The 19,428-nt window shown below is 45.6% G+C and overlaps 1 protein-coding gene across 12 annotated transcripts in view; it reads left to right on the forward strand.

Moving 5' to 3' along the window:
* PTPRU (protein tyrosine phosphatase receptor type U) overlaps positions 1-19,428 on the forward strand; it is a 495,642-nt gene that overhangs the window by 329,766 nt on the left and 146,448 nt on the right. For all 12 annotated transcript variants that reach the window (XM_060257887.1, XM_060257891.1, XM_060257888.1 and 9 more), the window contains exons 12-14: positions 180-453; positions 11,125-11,161; positions 18,964-19,102. In XM_060257887.1, the coding sequence (XP_060113870.1) occupies positions 180-453; positions 11,125-11,161; positions 18,964-19,102 (450 nt within the window). The remainder of the gene's footprint in view (positions 1-179; positions 454-11,124; positions 11,162-18,963; positions 19,103-19,428) is intronic.

A 19,428-nucleotide genomic window follows, 5' to 3' on the forward strand; every position in this document is an offset into this window, starting at 1 on the left:
AAGGATAGGCTACATCATGGGGGTGTGACCTAATATGCAAAGAAGCTCCTGCTAGAATTCCACCCCTAGCTGTGAGATTGGGCATATGGCATACCTGTGCTGTAGGCCAGCTGGCATCTGACTTTTACCATTTCTCTTTTTTTTCCCCTCCTACCTGCTTCCCGGACCTGTGTCCCCAGCACATACCAAGTCATTGTGGAAGAAGACAGGCCAAAGAAAATCAAGCGGGAGGTCGGGGCCCAGGAGTGCTTTCCGGTGCCCCTTAGCTTTGATGACGCCATGTCCCGTGGATCTGTTCACTACTTTGGAGCTGAACTGCCTCCCAGCAGCCTCACAGAAGCCAAGCCTTTCACTGTTGGAGACAATCAAACATACAGCGGCTACTGGAATCCACCCCTGGAGCCCAAGAAGGCGTATCTCATCTACTTCCAGGCCATGAGCAATCTCAAAGGGGTAAGTAGCAACTTCTCATTGTAAACTAGGATTCATTTCAAGTCCATCTCAAGAGTCTTCTCCTTCTCACAGACTTCAGGATGTCCCTCATCTGCATTTCAGAAGGGTGGACAACAAGTGACATGTACTGGGTCAGATAATTAGTCCATATAGTTTAGTGTTGCTTTCTTTGACTAGCAGAGGTTCTCCAGTGTCAGAGAATATTCTTGCTCAACACTGGCCGCCAGAGTAGTGCTATTAGAAATATATGTACCCCTGTGTGTGAATGTAGAAGAAGAAGATAAAGAAGATATTGGATTTATATCTCGCTCTCCACTCCAAATCTCAGAGTCTCAGAGCGGCTCACAATCACCTTTATCTTCCTCCCCCACAACAGACACCCTGAGAGGTGGGTGGGGCTGAGAGGACTCTCACAGCAGCTGCCCTTTCAAGGACAACCTCTATGGCTAACCCAAGGCCACTCCAGCAGGTGCAAGTGGAGGAGTGGAGAACCAAACCTGGTTATCCCAGATAAGAGTCCGCAACACAGCCACTTCACCAAACTGGCTCTCAGAGAGAGGAGGGAGCTTGGGAGCTTCCTTAGCCTGGCTCTGTGCCCAGAACTAGACACAAGACTCCCAATGAAGCTAGAGCAAGCAAGGAGTATTACTGTGTCTTCTCATGGAAACTATGCTTCCACGAATGCAGTCTAAAATAATATTTACATTTTGCAGCCCCATCACACTGCTGATTCAGGTTCAGCTTGTGATTGACAGCAATCCAAGATTTTTATCATAAGAATGATGATGATGATATTGAATTTATATCCCACCCTCTGAATCACAAAGTGGCTCACAGTCTCCTTTATCTTCCTCCACCACAACAAACACCCTGTGAAGTGGGTGAGGCTGAGAGGACTCTCACGGCAGCTGCCCTTTCAAGGACAACCTCTGCCAGAGCTATGGCTAACCCAAGGCCATTCCAACATGTGCAAGTGGAAGAGTGGGGGATCAAGTGGGGGATCAAACCCGGTTCTCCCAGATAAGACTCCGTGCATTTAACCACTACACCAAACTGGCTCTCCCCAGTTTTTTAGAATTATTTTGACTATGGAGCTTGGACCCGAGCCCCTCTGCTCAAAGACCATAGATTAGCCTTCCTGTTCCTTTGAACAGCCTCCCTATAAAAGGTAAAGGCTCCCGATAAAAGGTAAAACCCTGTGCAAGCACCAGTCATTTCCAACTCTGGGGTGACATCACATCACAACATTTTCATGGCAGACTTTTTTATGGGGTGGTTTGTCATCGCCTTCCCCAGTCATCTACACTTAACCCCTAGCAAGCTGAGTACTCATTTTACCAACCTCGGAAGGATGGAAGGCACATTTCAGAGAGCTCTCAGAGAGAGCAGATAAGAAGTGCTATAAGGGTGAGGTTTGGCTTTCTAAACAGCTGGAGGAGTTGCAGAGAATTTCTGAGTTTGTGTGACTGTATGATAGCTGAAAATTCTGAGTTTGTGGTTGCTGGGGAACTGCTGTTTGTTTGGTTTGAATGGGCTAAAGGTGATTGTTACTGATTGATTAGGAGTGGCTGTGTTCCTGGGGCAGACTGAGGCCCCACCCTCTTTGCATTATTAAGCTGTGGCTTGCCAAAGGCGCAAGCTGAAGGGCGAGAGCTAAAGGGCTCTTGGCCTATGACTCTTAGCCTGGGGGCTGTGTAAGGACCAGGAACCCAGATCCCTATTTTCCTTGTGTTCCCAATAAGGTAAGTAGACCCTCCAGAAGGAAAGCCACATAAACAAACAGGATTTAAAAGGGAACTGTATATTTTAAAAAAGCTATCATGAAGGTAGAATGCCAGCATGGGGGTGGGGGCTTTCCAGTGTTTTGCACTGAGTGTCACATATACGACTATCTGCCCACAGGACAGAAGTCTTGGGTGTGTGCTCAATGCAAGGAGCTCCTGGTCCTCGGAATGAGTTCGTACCCTTGAGGTCGAGGTGACTGACCTGGAGAAGCAGAGACAGTCAGGCACTCGGAGAAGACTCTTGGGGACGTATTAGATGAACCCCACTCTGAATGTGGCAGCCCCGTTGCTGCCAGGGAGCATGAGGGTCGAGAGGGAACAGGGCACCATGCTGAGGATAAGGGGAATGTGCCTCAGAAGGGACCTCTTCTTCAGTTGGTGAGTGGGTATCCTTTCACGCCAAGGAACCATCCCTGGGCAGGGAGAGAGGGGGGTCTTGGTAGTTGGTGATTTGATCCTTAGGCAAGTAGACAGCTGGCTGGCAAAACCACATACTGACCGTATGGTGACTTGCCTGCCTGGTGTGAAGGTAGCAGACATTCTGCGTGTTGTAGATAGGCTGATAGATGGTGCTGGGGAGGAGCCAGTGGTCGTGGTGCATGTTGGCATCAACAATGTGAAAGGATAGGGAGGGAAGGGTTGGAGGTGGAGTGGCTCTGTATGTCAGAGAGGGTATACAGCCCAGTAAGACTGAGGTCAGAGAATTAGATTCCCTTCTAGAAATGTTTTGTGTCGAAATAGAGGGCTCAAAAGGAAATTTAACTATGGGAGTTTGTTATTGCCCACCAAATCAAAAGAGAGAGGACGATTATAATATGATGGAAGGATTAAAGATAGTGGCTAAACGTAAAAACTGTGTCATAATAGGTGACTTTAACTATCCTCAGATTGATTGGGTCAATGTCTGTTTTGGTCGAGAGAAAGTGACTGAGTTTCTAGACGCTCTCAATGACTGTGCTGTGGAGCAGATGGTCACAGAACCTACCAGGGGTGGGACGATCCTGGATTTGGTCCTAAGTAATGTTCAGGACTTGGTGAGAGATGTGAAAATGATCGCACCACTTGGGAGCAGTGACCATAATGTTATTGATTTCACCATTTGTATAAATAGGAAGTTGCTCCAAAAGACCAGCACAACCACGTTTAACTTTAAAAGGGGTAAATTCTCTGAGATGAGGAGCCATGTGAAGAGGAAAGGAAAGGTAAATACAGTCAAAATCCTTGGGAAGTTTGGAGGCTATTTAAAACTACATTCCTAGAAGCTCAGATAAAATATATACCACAAGTTAGGAAAGGCACAAACAGGTATAAGAAAAGGCCTGCATCGTTAACAAACAAAGTAATGGAAGCTGTAAAAGGTAAGAAGGACTCCTTTAAGCGGTGGAAATCTAGTCCAAGTGAGATTAATAAAAGAGAACACAGGCTGTGGCAAATCAAATGCAAGACTGTGATCAGGCAGGCAAAAAGGGACTATGAGGAGCATATTGCAAAAAACATAAAGCCCAACAATAAAAAATTCTTCAAATATATTAGAAGCAGGAAACCAGCCAGGGAGGCCCCTTGGATGACCAAGAGGTAAAAGGATTATGAAGGAGGATAGGGAAATGGCTGAGAAGCTGAATTCATTTTTTGCCTCCGTCTTCACTGTGGAAGACGAGAAGTGTTTGCCTGCTCCAGAAGCACTAATTTTGGAAGGGGTGTTGAAAGACCAGAGTCAGATTGAGGTGACAAGAGAGGCGGTCCTACAACTGATTGACGAATTAAAAACTAATAAGACACCAGGTCCAGATGGCATACATCCAAGTGTTCTGAAAGAATTCAAAGTTGAACTTGTGGATCTCCTGACAAAAATATGTAATCTTTCATTGAAATCTGCCTCCATTCCTGAGGACTGGAAGGTAGCAAATGTCACCCCCATCTTTAAAAAGGGTTCCAGAGGAGATCCGAGAAATTACAGGCCAGTCAGTCTGGCTTCAATACCGGGAAAGTTGGTAGAAACCATTATCAAGGACAGAACAAGTAGGCACATGAGTCATATATCTTCAGATGTATTAAATTGAGATTGTTGGAGTTGGAGGAAACGAAACTACGCCCAACAGACCCTTATATTTGCTCTCCAGCATCCTTAGGTCTTTATGCTTTCTGTGGCAAAATGACCCATTATCTATCAGACAACCATTCCGAGTCATCGCAGGGCATTTATGTTGGCTAGATTAAATGTGTTTCCCTCCAAAGTTCTACAAGGGAGATATCATCGAGTCCCCTCTGTTCCTGTGGAGCGAATATTCCCGACTCAATTCAGCATATATTGCTTGATTGTTCCATTTATCATAACCTCTGTAAAGATTTATTTTGCAAGCTTTCTTTCTCCCCAGATTTGTCTATTCTGCCACCCTGTTATTATTTATTGAATGATACTGAGTGGGAGGTTAGCGAGGCTGTGGGAAGATTTTTGGCTGACATCCTTAAATTTAAATCTGACCATGTATGAATGCATCTGTAATCTCGGTTTTGTTTTGATTTTATCTCCAATGTTTAAATTTTATATTCTGCGTATTTTATTCACAACTGTTATGCCATTAAAGGTTTGGTATGGTATGGAGTAGGCACACTGATGAACACAAGTTATTGAGGAAGACTCAGCATGGGTTCTGTAAGGGAAGATCTTGCCCCACTAACCTGTTACAGTTCTTTGAGGGGGTAAACAAACATGTGGACAAAGGGGACCCAATAGATGTTGTTTATCTTGACTTCCAGAAAGCTTTTGATAAAGTTCCTCATCAAAGGCTCCTTAGTAAGCTTGAGAGTCATGGAGTAAAAGGACAGGTCCTCTTGTGGATCAAAAACTGGCTAATTAATAGGAAGCATAGAGTGGGTGTAAATGGGCAGTCTTTGCAGTGGAGGACAGTAAGCAGTGGGGTGCCGCAGGGCTCAGTACTGGGTCCCATGCTCTTTAACTTGTTCATTAATGATTTGGAATTTGGAGTAAGCAGTGAAGTGGCCAAGTTTGCAGATGACACTAAATTGTTCAGGGTGGTGAGAACCAGAGAGGATTGTGAGGAACTCCAAAGGGCTCTGTTGAGGCTGGGTGAGTGGGCTTCAGCGTGGCAGATGAGGTTCAATGTGGCCAAGTGCAAAGTAATGCACAATGGGGCCAAGAATCCCAGCTACAAATACAAGTTGATGGGTTGTGAACTGGCAGAGACTGACCAAGAGAGAGATCTTGGTGTAATGGTAGATAACTTAGTGAAAATGTCAAGACAGTGTGCGATTGCAATAAAAAAGGCCAACGCCATGCTGGGAATTATTAGGAAGGGAACTGAAAACAAATCAGCCAGTATCATAATGTCCCTGTATAAATTGATGGTGCGGTCTCATTTGGAATACTGTGTACAATTCTGGTCACCATACCTCAAAAAGGATATTATAGCATTGGAAAAAGACCAGGTTAAAATGGATAAAAGGAAATACTTCTTCACCCAAAGGGTGATTAACATGAAATTCTCTGCCACAGGAGGTGGTGGCGGCTACAAGCATAGCCAGCTTCAAGAGGGGATTGGATAAAAATATGGAGCAGAGGTCCATCTGTGGCTATTAGCCATAGTGTGTGTGTGTGTGTGTGTGTGTGTGTGTGTGTGTATATATATATATATATAGGCCACTGTGTGACACAGAGTGTTGGACTGGATGGGCCATTGGCCTGATCCAACATGGCTCCTCTTATGTTCTTATGGAAGGCTGAGTCAACCTTGAGCCGGCTACCTGAACCCAGCTTCTGCCAGGATCAAACTCAGGTCATGAGCAGAGCTTGAACTGCAGTACTGCAGCTTACCACTCTGCAGCACGGGGCTCCTCCCTATAGATCAACCCAAAACACCTGTTATTAAATTGTGTTGTATTGACAGCAACTCCTGTGCCTTGCTTGTTTTCACTGACATTACCATTTGGGAGAATTCTAGGAAGCTACTGCCTTTGTTTCTGTAGTTGTTAGTTCTTAGGCATTATATAAATAATAAACATTATTACGTTAAATGGCAACTGCTGCACTTGTCCTGTGGGGCCATGCTGAGAAGTGAACCGGGAGCATTCTGCATACTAAGCAAGCAGTCTTCCCAAAGCACAGTCTACATAACATAAGAAAGCTTTCTTATCTAGAGTCTGCCTAGTGGTTGGTGTTGGCACGGTTATAATAGGGATATACTCTCCAAGGCCAGCTCTGCCTCCTGAAACTATTTTGAATTGAAAATTTGTGGAATTGGATCCTTGGATTTTCTGCATGCAAAGCAAGCATTTCATTAATGAACTTCTAACCTTTCCCCTCAATCTGGAATGCTTGGCTACAGCTAATAATGCGTTACCCTGACCTGGATCTTGTCGGCTCTCAGAAGCTAAGCAGGGTCAGCCATGGCTAGTTTCTGGATGGAAGACTTCCAAGGAATACCGGGGTCATGACATGGAAGCAGGCAATGGCAAACTGCCTCTGAACGTCTCTGGCCTTGAGGACCCTACAGGGTCACCACAAGTTAGCTGTGACTTGATGGCACTTTCTACCACCACCAGTAATAGGTTGAATTCAAGCAGTTTGGCAAACAAGAGAAGAGAGGGTCCTTTTGGACCACCAAAAGTCTATGCAGGGAAATGTGTGGCCTGCCTGGACAAAAGTCATGGGATCATTGTAAGGCAGCAGATTAGGTGAGATGGGCTGAAAAAAGTGGCTGGATTTGACCCACTTCTTGGTGCAAAGAAGCATTATTTGTTTATTTGAAACATTTATATCCCATTTTATCTCCTTGGGCTAAAGCAGGGGTGACCAAACTGTGGCTCAGGAGCAACATGTGACTCTTGCACACATATTGTGGTAGCTCTCAAAGCCTCCACCGCCCTGTCGGCCAGCTTGGTGAAGGCATTTCTCTCTTTAAATTACTTAGCCAAGCCAAGCCAGCCCATGGCTTGGAGAACGCATTTAAAGTTCTTTTCTTTCCACCTCTCCCTCCCCATCTGTTTCCTTCCTTCCTTCCAGTTTGGTGTGGGAGAGCCAGTTTGGTGTAGTGGTTAAGTGCGCGGACTCTTATCTGGGAGAACCGGGTTTGATTCCACACTCCTCCACTTGCACCTGCTGGAATGGCCTTGAGTCATAGCTCTGGCAGAGTTGTCCTTGAAAAGGCAGCTGCTGGGAGGGCCCTCTCAGCCCCACCTACCTCACAGGGTGTCTGTTGTGGGGGAGGAAGATAAAGAAGATTGTGAGTCACTCTGAGATTCAGAGTGGAGGGTGGAATATAAATCCAATATCACCTCCTTCCTTCCTCCCTCCCTCTCACCCACCCTCAAACATCTAACATTTATTCTATGTGGCTCTTACATTAAGCAAATTTCACCACCCCTGGGCTAAAGGCTGATAACAGTGTAACACTAGGCTGCAAAGGATAAAACTCCTACCAGTCTAATGCACAGATTAAAACACACAAATGTAAAGGCACAAATTGCTGATGAAATGTTGCACTGAATAGTAGAAAAGAAAACATTCCAAATTAATACCACATGGAACTAAAAACAAAAGAAAACCCCAAACCCCATAAAATTTAAAATGCACAGAATTAAAAAGAAAACATTTCACATATATTACTCCAGCAGCAGGGAGAAAGAAGATCTCTGTGTTCTCTTAAGACTATCTGGAGAGGAAGAATGGCCAAAAGCCAGCCAGCTCCTCAGTCGGAGATGTTCCGCTTTGACGCCCTTTCTTCCAGTGACTCCGTACATCTGCTAACATAAGGAGAATGGCCTCTGCAGATTTTAGGCCCTTGGCTGGCCTGTCCCCTGCAGCTTCCCTAGCAGGCTGTACTGTGCCGATCAGGAAGATGTAAGGCACACCAATAACTTGGCCTCGCTTCAGCCACCTGGGCTTTGCTGCAGAAATAAATCTGATCTGACTACCCTGAGGTTCTATTCCTTGTCTTGGTGAATTTCATTCAAGAAGACTGCGGGAGCATTTGGGGTGCCCTTTGGTGAATCCTTGATGTCTGGAGTTGACACTTTCCAGCAGCTTCCATCTCCACAACTGGGTTGGGAGGGAGGTAGAGTTGAGAGCTAGGAACTGTCATGCCCTGAGAGCCAAAAGCTGAAAGAGTCCAGGCATGGGTTTCTTGCAGCTGTGTGTAGCCAGAGTGCTGGCAAAGGGCAGGCACGGCTTCCACTAAGTAAATGATGTCTCATAGGTTTTGTCAGCAGGGCTGTAGCTCAGTGGCAGAGCATGCGTTTTGCAGGCAGAAGGTCCCAGGTTCAATCCCTGATGTCTCCAGTTAGAAAGTTCATATAGCAGGTGATGTGAAAAACTTCTGCTTGAGACCCTGGAGAGCTGCTGCCGGTCTGAGTGGACAATACTGACATTGATGGCCCAAGAGTCTGATTCAGTGTAAGGCAGCTTCATGTGTTCCTGTGGAAGGTCCTGGGTTCAATCCCAAGCAACTCCAGTTAAAGGCACCTGAGAATCAGGTGTGTGTGAGAGATGACTGTATCAGGAGGGATCAAGGTGGAGCATATGCTTTGCCTGCAGAAGGTCCTAAGGTTCAATTCCAGGTGATTCCATTTTAAGGTTCTCCAGAAGCAGAAGATGGGAATGAAGTGACTTCATTGTGAGTGACTGAAGCTCAGTGATGGAGCAGTACTTTGCATGCAAGTAGTACCAAGTTCAATTTCCAGTTAACAGATTTCAGGCGGTAGGTGTTAAAAAAGACCAGGACTTTTTTTGAGCAGGAACTCCTTTGCATATTGGGCCACATACTCCTGATGTAGCCAATCCTCCTGGAACTTACAGTAGGCCCTATTCTAAGAGCCCTGTAAGCTCCAGGAGGATTGGCTACATCAGGGGTGTGTGGCTTAATAAGCAAAGGAGTTCATTGTGCAAAAAAAGCCCTTTGAAAGACCTGTTCTCTGCCTGAGGCCCTGGAGATGCTGCTCATTACAGAAAGCAATTCTGAAGGAAGGGGCTGTGCCTCAGCTTGGAATGCAGAAGGTCCAAGCTTCAATCTCTGGTGTCTCCAGTTCAATTATCTGGCAGTAGGTGATGAGAAAGACCTCTGCCTGAGAACCTGGAAATGTAACAAGAACAAGCTGCGAAAAATAACAAATGCCTGCAATTTAACAATCCCCATAATATCTATTCCATATTTAGTAATAAATATCACAATTCATAGTACAAAGCTTTCAAAATATACAGTCAATACATCTTAAGGCATAAAGTGCAAATTGATACCATTCCCATAAAGGTCAGTCCTCCTTTCCGTTTCTGATTTTCCATATCTTTCTCCTTGATAGAGCAGAGTGCTTGCACAGTCCCGGTTTCAAATAAAAAGTTTTTGGAAGTCCACACATCTTGTTTCCTTAATTGCATTCAGCAAGAACCTGGAAAGGCACTACCAGTCCAAGCTGACAATACTGACTTAGAGGGACAAAGGATCTGATTCAGCATAAGGCAGCTTCATGGTTTGTTGGTATTAGACATTCTCATATATTGAAGGTACTGCCTGGACCAACTTTTGGCACTTAGTCACAACTTGCTGGGCTTGAAAGCAAAGCTGGTAGCTTCTCACCACTGACTCCATTTTTCTGTCTCTCAAGCCCAAATGTCATTCAGTGCCAAGAGATGGATTTCATGGTCTAGCTGCAAGAAGGGACCTCTTGGGAATTGTACATTGAGAGTCCCCAACCTTTTTGTCTCCATGGGCATCTTTGGAATTCTGACAGAGGATGATGGGCATAATCACAAAATGACTGTACAGGAGGTGGAGCCAGTCACAAAATGGGGTGGGGCTAACTACAAAATGTCAGGGATCGAGGTTATATACCACTCTAATGGTAATTCTCCAACATTCCAGATAGAAGGTCTGTTTAACAGGATTCCTTTTAATCTGCACAGCCAATCAGAAGTCCTGCTTGGAAAAAGCCACAGCTAGACCCACCCATTTTCAAAAAGCACTTGGCAGGCAGCAGGGAAAGTGTCAGCAGGTACCCTGGTGCCCATGGGCACCATGTTGGGGACCCTTGGTATACACTGTAGCTAGTTTTCCATCCTCCTCAGTCCTGTCCTGCCATGTTTTTGCAGATCCTGCTCAGAAATACCCCAAATAGCACAGCGAGGAGCCCTTGTGTAACAAATAGCTGCGGTGCACATGATGAAAAACGGTGCCCATTTGTTCAATTTCCATTCTTTCCCATCTGCAGCCATTGCATTAAAATGTCATTTGGCAGGCAGACAGGGAGGCAGGCGTTGGGCAATGCAGAGGGATGCCTTTGGGAAGCCTATAGGCAGATGGGATTGAAAAGGAGGAGCTGGAGAGCAGGGAAGAGAAAGGGAGGGGAGTGATGGATGGTTTCTGTTCTGGCCCTTGGAATCTCCAGACACCTGGGCTGGAAGCTGCGCTGAGACAATTGCCTCTCTTGCAGCCTTGGGGGTGATATTCTCCACCTTGGGCCTTTGCTGACAGGGATTCAGTGCCAAGCAACACAGTTGGCAAATGTGCTTCTGATTACAAATGATGGAGTTACAGTTTTAAGCACCCAGCTTTTTTAATCAGTTCACATAGCATTTCAGTAGATCTGCAGCACTCACAAACCATATGGGGACTTCAGCAACGCAGATCTCAGCAAGTCTCAGTGCCTCTTCCCTTGGTTTTGTTTTGGAGCTGCCTTGGTTCAGTGCCTTGATTTTGGAAGGTCCCAGGTTCAGCTCCCCAGCACTTCTGGCTCAGATAGTAGGTCCTGAGACAAAGAAAAACCTGCTCTGTCTAAAAGAAATGTATATGCCACTTCTCTGGACACTTGATCAAGTTTGATTCTGGCCATTGCTCTTTAAATAACCATTTGTCTTTTCTCCTTTTAATTCTCTCCTTAGGAAACAAGGGTGAACTGCATCCGAATTGCCCGGAAAGGTAAACTTTCTTTATTGTTCATTCCCTTTTGTGGACTAAATTCTCTGTTTCCCTTTGTTGTTGTTCACTTATGCCTGTTGGTTTATTGCCCTAAGAAGCTGAAATAGCCCAGCTTAGCCCAAGTTTATCAGAGCCTGGGAGCTAAGCAGAGTTGTCCACAGTCAGTACTTGGATTGGAGGCCACCAAGGAACACTGGGGTTGCTATGCAGAGGCAGGCTATGAAAAACTGCCTCTCCTCATCTCTTTCCTGGAATGCCCCATGGATGGGATCACCATGAGTCAGATGTAACTTGACAGCACATTTTCCTCCTCCTTTTTAAATTGGATTTATACCCCGCCCTTCACTCTGAATCTCAGATTCTCAGAGCAGCTTACAATCTCCTTTACCTTCTTCTCCCACAGCAGACATCGTGTGAGGTAGGGCTGAGAGAATTCTCACAGAAGCTGCTCTTTCAAGGACAAATCTGCGAGAGCTATGGCTGACCCAAGGCCATTCCAGCAGCTGCAAGTGGAAGAGTGGGGAATCAAGCCCAGTTATCCCAGATAAGAGTCTGCACACTTAACCACGACACCAAAGTGGCTCTTCTTGCCATAGGGTGCTGTTTAACAAAATGGTTGTCAGTGAACCAGCCTACAGCTGAGCAGCAAGGAAGTGTTCTTTCTCCCTCTCCCAAGTTTGTTGGATATTTATTGTGAACCCTCACACAGCTACTTCTTATTACATTTGTATTCTACCTTTCTTCTCTCATAAAGCTCCAGGTAGTGTACATAAGTTCCCAAGTTTTCATTCTGGCATCGAGCAGATGTAGACTCAGTCAAATTGTGTGTTCTGTGCCTTTCAACCAAATTTACTGAGGTTGCATTACATTTCCCCCCATCCTCTCTCCTCAAGGCTTAGGGTGGCCTAAAAGGTTCCTCCTCTTCTCCAGTTTATCCTCATAGTAATGTTAATCTTGGCTAGGCTGAGAGACAGAGTTTTCATTAAATGTGGACAAAAAAAAGAACATAGAAACATAGAGCTGAAAAGGACTTCAAGGGTCATCTAGTTCAGCCCCTTTCACAATGCAGGACATTCACAGCTAGCCCTGCACCCCCCAGTGACCCCTGCTCTATGCTCAGAGGCAGTTGTGTGAATTAGAAACCAGTTGTGTGAATTAGAATCCTTGAACACCTGGAAGCAGAGAGTTTGGCATAAATGGGGAGTTCCCACAATGGAGAGGAATAAGAAGAGGGGTAGGGTCAAACAAGAGTGAGAACTGTCTGGTTCTTTGTTCATAAATGAGCTGGAGTTGGGTGTGAGCACTGTGATGAGTTCCAAAATCTCCTGTTTTAAATGAGATTTTGTATGAGTAGCTGGGAAATGAGTAGGTCAGACACGTTCTTTAGAAGTTTGTAGCTTATCCAAAGCTGGCAGCTTGCATCACAAACTTCCTCTTGGGGAATTGTTAACACCCTTCTGATCTAGAACTGGAACATCTCTGCTAACTCACAAAGAGTTCATCTTCAAACTGCTTTCATGCAGCTGGTTTTTCTCCATTGGTAGAAAAAATGAATCCGGGCTTCAACATGAAACAGATTCCTCCCAAATGGCAGCATAATCCATTTCTCTAAACCACCACAGCACTAAGACATTTATTTTGGGTGAAAAACTGAATGGAGAATATTGTGGATCTTACAGAAGAACAAAGCCTCCCCCCCCTCCCCCTTTTGTACATTCGTGTCCTATTTTGGGTCCTCCTGCCCTTGCAAACATACATTCAAAGCTGGTAGCATGAGCAATTGTTTTACCTGCCTGGACATGTTTGGCATTTTATACAGGCGGCTGGCAGTATTAGCCAGGGTAATTGTGTTGCTGATGGTCACCAGGAGGCATTCCTGTGAGTGAAAGTGATCAAGGGGGTCTATTTCAGTTTCGCTTCCTCTCTCTCTCTCTCTGGCTGCTGGAATTTTGTCAAATACGTAAATGCTTCATCTTTCAGGGGGATTGAACTTCAGGGCCTTGCGTGTTTAATAAAATTCCTCGTGCTTGACTAATATATTTTGCTCCCTTTTGGATTCGGGGAAGGGCAGAGAAAAGAAAAGAAAGCCTGTTAAATTCGTGGCTGAGTGAGAAATGAAAAATGGGTATACGTGTGTGGCGAGTACAGAATATTAAGGGGGGGGGGGTAATGGAGATTTAAAACCTAAGCATGTAAGAAGAGCCCTGCTGGACCATAGTGGTGGTCCATCTAGATCCCAGCATCCTTAGCCTCTTGGTGGCTTATTGGTTCTGCAAGGCAGCTGGTTCATTGCTGGATGTGACAGGCCAAGACGGACTACTGGGCTGATCCAGCAGGATAGTTGTTGTTCAGTTCTAGGGCAAACCAGGGGGTGCTGGCCTGTCCTTACAGATGGTATGCTGATACCAGCATAAGAAAACAGAAATGGAAGCTCAGTCTTTCAAATAATCCCAGAAGGACATGCATAAAATGGCTACAATCAGGAATGTTAGAGCACCTGGACACACCTGGACACATGATGCTTTCTTATACTGAATCAGGCCATTGGTCCATCAAGGTCAGTATTGTCTACTCAGGCTGGCAGCAGCTCCCCAGAGTCTCAGGTAGAGATTTTTTGCATAACGTATTGGCAGATCATTTTATTGGAGCTGCTGGGGATTGAACCTGGCACCTTCTGCATGTCAAGCAGAGGCTCTTCCACTGAGCCCCAGCCCCATTCCAGTGGTGGTCAGGCAGCCCTTTAATCGATGAGCCATTCAGCTGCTGGTGCCCTGTTCCTCCCCGGATCAACTGTGAATCAACTTCTGTCCAACAGGCAGTGATTTGAATTTCTCAATGCAATCAAAACATCTCCCTGATTGGCCTGTAGTCTGATAGGGCATGTTGAACAAGGTGAGTTTGAACGCTGAACAGGCTCACTAAGAAAATTAATGGTATCCCTACTTAGGAGACTCGCAGCGAGAATTTTCTGCCTTGCTCGCAGTTAAGTTCTATCTGCGCAACCATTCAGCACCACGCGCTGAAATCAAAATGCGCTCTTGTGGCACCATAAATACTAACAGATTTGTTATGGTATAAGCTTTCCCAGACTAGAGGCTCATCAGATGCAGGAAATATATCCTTTGGTTGGCAGACAGATATGCATACATGGGTATAGAGATGGATTTTATAAACAGTGGGGGTCAAGCAGTAACAAAATGCAGGATGTATATAGTCTGTGATATTTCCAGACAAAGCTATGGTGCATATAAGCAATGAGCACAATGCAAGCACAGTGACTAGTCACAACAGCAGGAATTGGCAAGAAAGTTATCTGCCAAGCTGCACATACATTTCGAGCATCTCAGGAAGTGGGCTTGAGTCCATGAAAGCTCCTGCCGCAACAAATCTGTTTGCCTTTTAGGTGCCACAAGACGCCTGTTCGCTTTTGCTGCAATAGAGTAATGCGGTTACCCCTCTGAATTTTTTAGCCAAAACTAAGACTCCCTTGGGTATTGAAGTGTGCCTTATCTTTCCCTGCTATTTCTGTACTGAGGTTGTGGGCTGTTCTTACTCTTGAGGAACACACACAGTTGCCTTCTTCTGGGTCAGACCTTTGGTTTATCAGTACTGGATCCTCTGACTGGCAGCGGCCCTGCAGTGTCTCAAGTTGAGGTCTTCCACATCATCTGTTACCTGAATTTTTAGCTGGAGATGCTGGGAATTGAATTTAGGCATACAAAGCAGATGCTGCATCCCATCACATAATGTTTTTGTTGTTGTAGTAGTTAATGCCATCACATCAAAGCTGACTTATGGTGATCCTCGAGGGCAGGAGTGGCCAAACTGTGACTTGGGAGCCACATGTGGCTCTTTCGCACATATTACGTGGCTCTCAAAGTCCCCAATGTCCCGTTGGTCATCCTGGAGAACGTTTGTCTCTTTAAATCACTTCTCCAAGCCAAGCTAGCTGGCAGCTTGGAGAATGCATTTAAAGTTAAAGTTGCTTTCTTTCCACCTCTTATCTCCCTCCCCATCTATTTGCCTTCCTTCCTTCTCTCAAACATCTGATGTCCATGACTTGTGGCTCTCAAACATCTAATATTTATTCTTTGTGGCTCTTATGTTAAGCAAGTTTGGCCACCCCTGCTCTAAGGTTTTCAAGGCAAGAGACGTTCAGAGGTGGCTTGCCACTGCCTGCATCTGCATCATGACCCTGGTATTCCTTGGTGGTCTCCCATTCAAATACTAGCCACGGCTGTCCCTGCTTAGCTTCTGAGGTCTGATGAGATTGGACTAGCTTGAGTTATCCAGTTCAGGGACCCTTGGTCTTTCAAAGTCAGTATTGTCTGCTCTGACTGGCAGCAACTCTTTGGGGTCTTAGGTGGAGGTGGAGATCATCACTTCCAAAGGGTGATTAACACATGGAATTCACTGTCCCAGGAGGTGGTGGCAGCTGCAAGCATAGACAGCTTCAAGAGGGGACTGGATAAACATATGGAGCAGAGGCCCATCAGTGACTATTAGCCACAGCATATTGTTGGAACTCTCTGACAGGGGCAGTGATGCTCTGTATTCTTGGTGCTTGGGAGGGGCACGGTGGAAGGGCTTCTAGTGTCCTGGTCCCACTGATGGACCTCCTGATGGCACCTGGGGATTTTTTGGCCCCTGGATGACACAGAGTGCTGGACTGGATGGGCCACTGGCCTGATCCAACATGGCTTCTCTTATTTCTTATCACCTACTACCTCCTTTTTTTGAGATGTTGGAGATTGGACCTGGTACCTCCAGCCTGCACAGCAGATGCTGTCCCACTGAGTTGTGGTCCTTAGCCACAATCCCAGACGAACATATTCTTCGGCACCTAGGTTCCCTTTCAAACCATGCCCTCTGCTGTGGAGCAGGTAATTTGTGTTGGGTTAATAGAGTTAATATTGTGGTCGCTGCCTGGCCTGTTCTCTGGCGAATGGAGATAGGAAAGAAAGAAGCCAGGAGGAGGGAGGAAAAGACATAATTTTTCTCTTTTATACATGAGATTGGCCGATTGTTTCTTTGGAGCAGGACATTAAGCAGGCTTGTTTTTAATGTGGGATTAGATTGGATTGTTTGCTAGAACATTAAATAGGCATTGTGTGTGCTTGGCTGAGGACGGGCCTTTTGCTGGCACTTAACTCCATCATGCCTTCTCCGCACTGAGCTGTGGGAATGACACACGCCTCTTTGCAGACTGGACTGCCTTCTGTTCCACTCTGTTGGGTAAGGAACATACGGCAGGGCATGGCTTGCCCTATGAATGCCCGGGGGCAGCAACTGATTTGTTTTCTCACACTGCTAATTGCCAAAGCCACATAGACCGAACCTGCCAGGTTTTTTCCACAAGGGCAGTAGAAGGTGTCAGGGATCCATTTCCAACTATTGAGCGGTGAGGTCAGATGCTCGGTAACTAAAAGCAAGGCAAAAGGTTTCCAGTAGAAGAAGAGCGTGACTTAGCAAATTTAGAGATCTGAGCCGGGTGTCATTTGAGTTGGGATTTCATGATCATGAAGAGTTTGGCACGTAGAACGTCCCAGGGTCATTCCTTGAGGGCCTACAGAACATCTGATAAAAAGGGTCCTGGAATGATTTCCTAAGCCAGTGACGCTCAGTGGCTTGGAAGCCGCGTGTGGCACTTTGACAGGCCAGTTGTGGCTCTTTGGAGCACTTTTCCCCAATGTTGCACCTGCTGCATGTTTCAGAAAAGTGGACAAGGTCCTCCTTCAGTGAGCCTTGTAGCTGGTAAGTGGTTTCCCCCTTGAAACACCCATTGCCAGAAGAACAGGTAAGCTGCAAGCCTTCCTAAGATGAAGGGCTCATGTCAGGGATGGAAGTAATTATGACAGCTTTGGTTAATGTTAGTGGTAAGTGCGGCACTCCACAAGCCATGGGCTGAATACCACTGCCCTAAGTTAAGCAACCTGAGATCTTGGAAAGCAAGTCTGGTTACATCAGACAGGCTGCTTCAGGTACTAACCGGGGCTGATTCTGATAAGTTTCTGAGCTCAGGCTAACCTGGGCTATCCTTTGGTGGTTCTGCATCACTTTCAGCCTGGCCGTATTTTCCTCCAGCTTGGGCTGATCATGCTGTGAAGGCACCCACTCCGTTTTACAACAACAGTAAAACTGCATTAAGGACAAGGAATGCTTAATGAAACGGTTTTATAGGAAGTATTGTGGTGGAAAGCGCCCTCAAATTACAGCCAACTTATGGTGACCCTGTAGGATTTTCAAAGGCAAGAGACAAACAAGAGGTGATTTGTCAATGTCTGCCTCTGCCTTGGAACGTCTGTGTTGGTCTCCCGTCCAAGTGCTAACCAGGGCTGACCCTGCTTAGCTTCTGAGATCTGAAGAGACTGGGCAAGCTTGGGCCATCCAGGGTCAGGGTGTGGGAAGTATTACTGTACCATTTCATTTGGCCATTTCCGCCTAATATTGCTTTGAAAGAAAATTGCTGCTTGTTAAGTGCATTTGCTACACTGAAAGGTCTGTGGGATTTTGCAGTGGCTTGTGTGGCAGTGCTTATTCACTGAAACCCCTCTCTTCATGACTGTTAATTACTTTAGCTAGACCTCTGTAGCTTCCCATTCTGTCTGCATATCTTACATCCTCCTGCATCAGGTTCTGTGTTTTGCCTGTCTTAACAAGGCCTAACACCTGCTCAGTATAAACCAATTAGTCTTTGAATCAGATCTTGTTTTGAACCAGGCTTGCTTTGTAATATACCCCCTACACACACACATGCATGCACACACACAAACTTCTGCTGTGTATATAAATTACCTTGATGGATCTATACTCCAGTGCATCTGGTGAAGACAGCCCTGACTCACAAAAACTTATGCTGGAATAATTTTTTTAAAAAGTTGTCCCTGGACTCTCATTTTATTCAATTTTTACAGACTAACTCATCTGGAATTACCTGTTGAAATGAATTTACCAAAACTTTATCCATTGTTTTTGAGAGAAAATAGGGAATTAAACCCCCCCCCCCAACTACTTAACGCTACTAATCATTTAAGAAAAGGTATATTCAGAAAGCAGAGCGGAAGTCATTCCAAGAGTAGGAACATGATCCTTGGTTTTCTAGATTCTAGTCAGTCAAAATTTTATTGTGTATAGCCATTGGCTGTTACAAAACAGAACATATTCTAGTCTCATCTATACCATGGTGCTTTGAAGTCTTCTTGTTTCTGGTGAACTGCGGTTTGTTGTGATATCCAAATATGAAAAAGTGGCAAATTTGGTTTGTTCTCTTGCCTTCATACCAGGGTTTCCTGTTTCATCCAGTTGGGAGAACATGACAAATAGTGGTTTGTTTCTAACTAGGAAGTCTTTAATGTCTGAATAGCACATAAGAAGGGGAGGGAAGGCTTATTAGGGCTCTGTGTAGCTTATGGGTATTATCTTCATCACATGGATGATGCAGCATTTCTTCTGGGAACATCTATATGATTGGTACAGAGGAACATGACCAGTGTTCCCCCTAAGGGGAGTTAGCGTGAGCTAGCTCACAGATTTTTAGCCTCCAGCTCACACAGTTTTGTCTTCGCTCAGGGAAAATGGCCCCAGAGCACAATAATTTATGCAGTAATTCACAACTTTAATGCTAGGAGCTCACAACTTTCATACCAGTCACTCACAAAGTAGAAGTCTCGCTCACAAGACTCTGCAGTTTAGAGGGAACATTGAACATGACCTGTGGAGAAAGGAGACAGTTCTGCTTAAACCACTGCGACGATCTGGAGCTTTTTGATATATATATACTTGCCTGTGTTTATGTTTTACAGCGGCTTGCAAAGAGAGCAAACGTCCCCTGGAAGTGTCCCAGCATTCAGAAGAGATGGGCCTCATCCTGGGCATTTGCGCCGGAGGGCTAGTGGTGCTGATCATCCTCCTGGGAGCGATCATTGTTGTCATTCGAAAGGGGTAAGCAGGCAGATCTTTGTTTCTTATCTTGGCCATTTCTGCTGGCTGCACTGTGGGCAGTTCCTTTCCCCCCCCCTCACCTTCCCTTCTCTTGTCACGGGGGCCATTACACCTCATTTGGAGTCCAGCAGCTTTGAAGGATGAAGAGAAATGTGACGTGAATGACAATTTAGGCCACACTCTAACACAGGCAGTCAAAGGCATTCCTGTTTGCAGCTGTAGTGTTGGGTTGGTTTCCACCCTATGGAGTTCACAGGTTGGATTCAGCGCCTCAGCCTCCTGTCTGTTGTAGCAGTCGCAAGTGAGATCCTTAAATCTCGTGCTTG

This window comes from Heteronotia binoei, chromosome 17 (genome assembly GCF_032191835.1).
Source record: "Heteronotia binoei isolate CCM8104 ecotype False Entrance Well chromosome 17, APGP_CSIRO_Hbin_v1, whole genome shotgun sequence".
In the NCBI taxonomy this organism is placed as follows: Eukaryota; Metazoa; Chordata; class Lepidosauria; order Squamata; family Gekkonidae; genus Heteronotia; species Heteronotia binoei.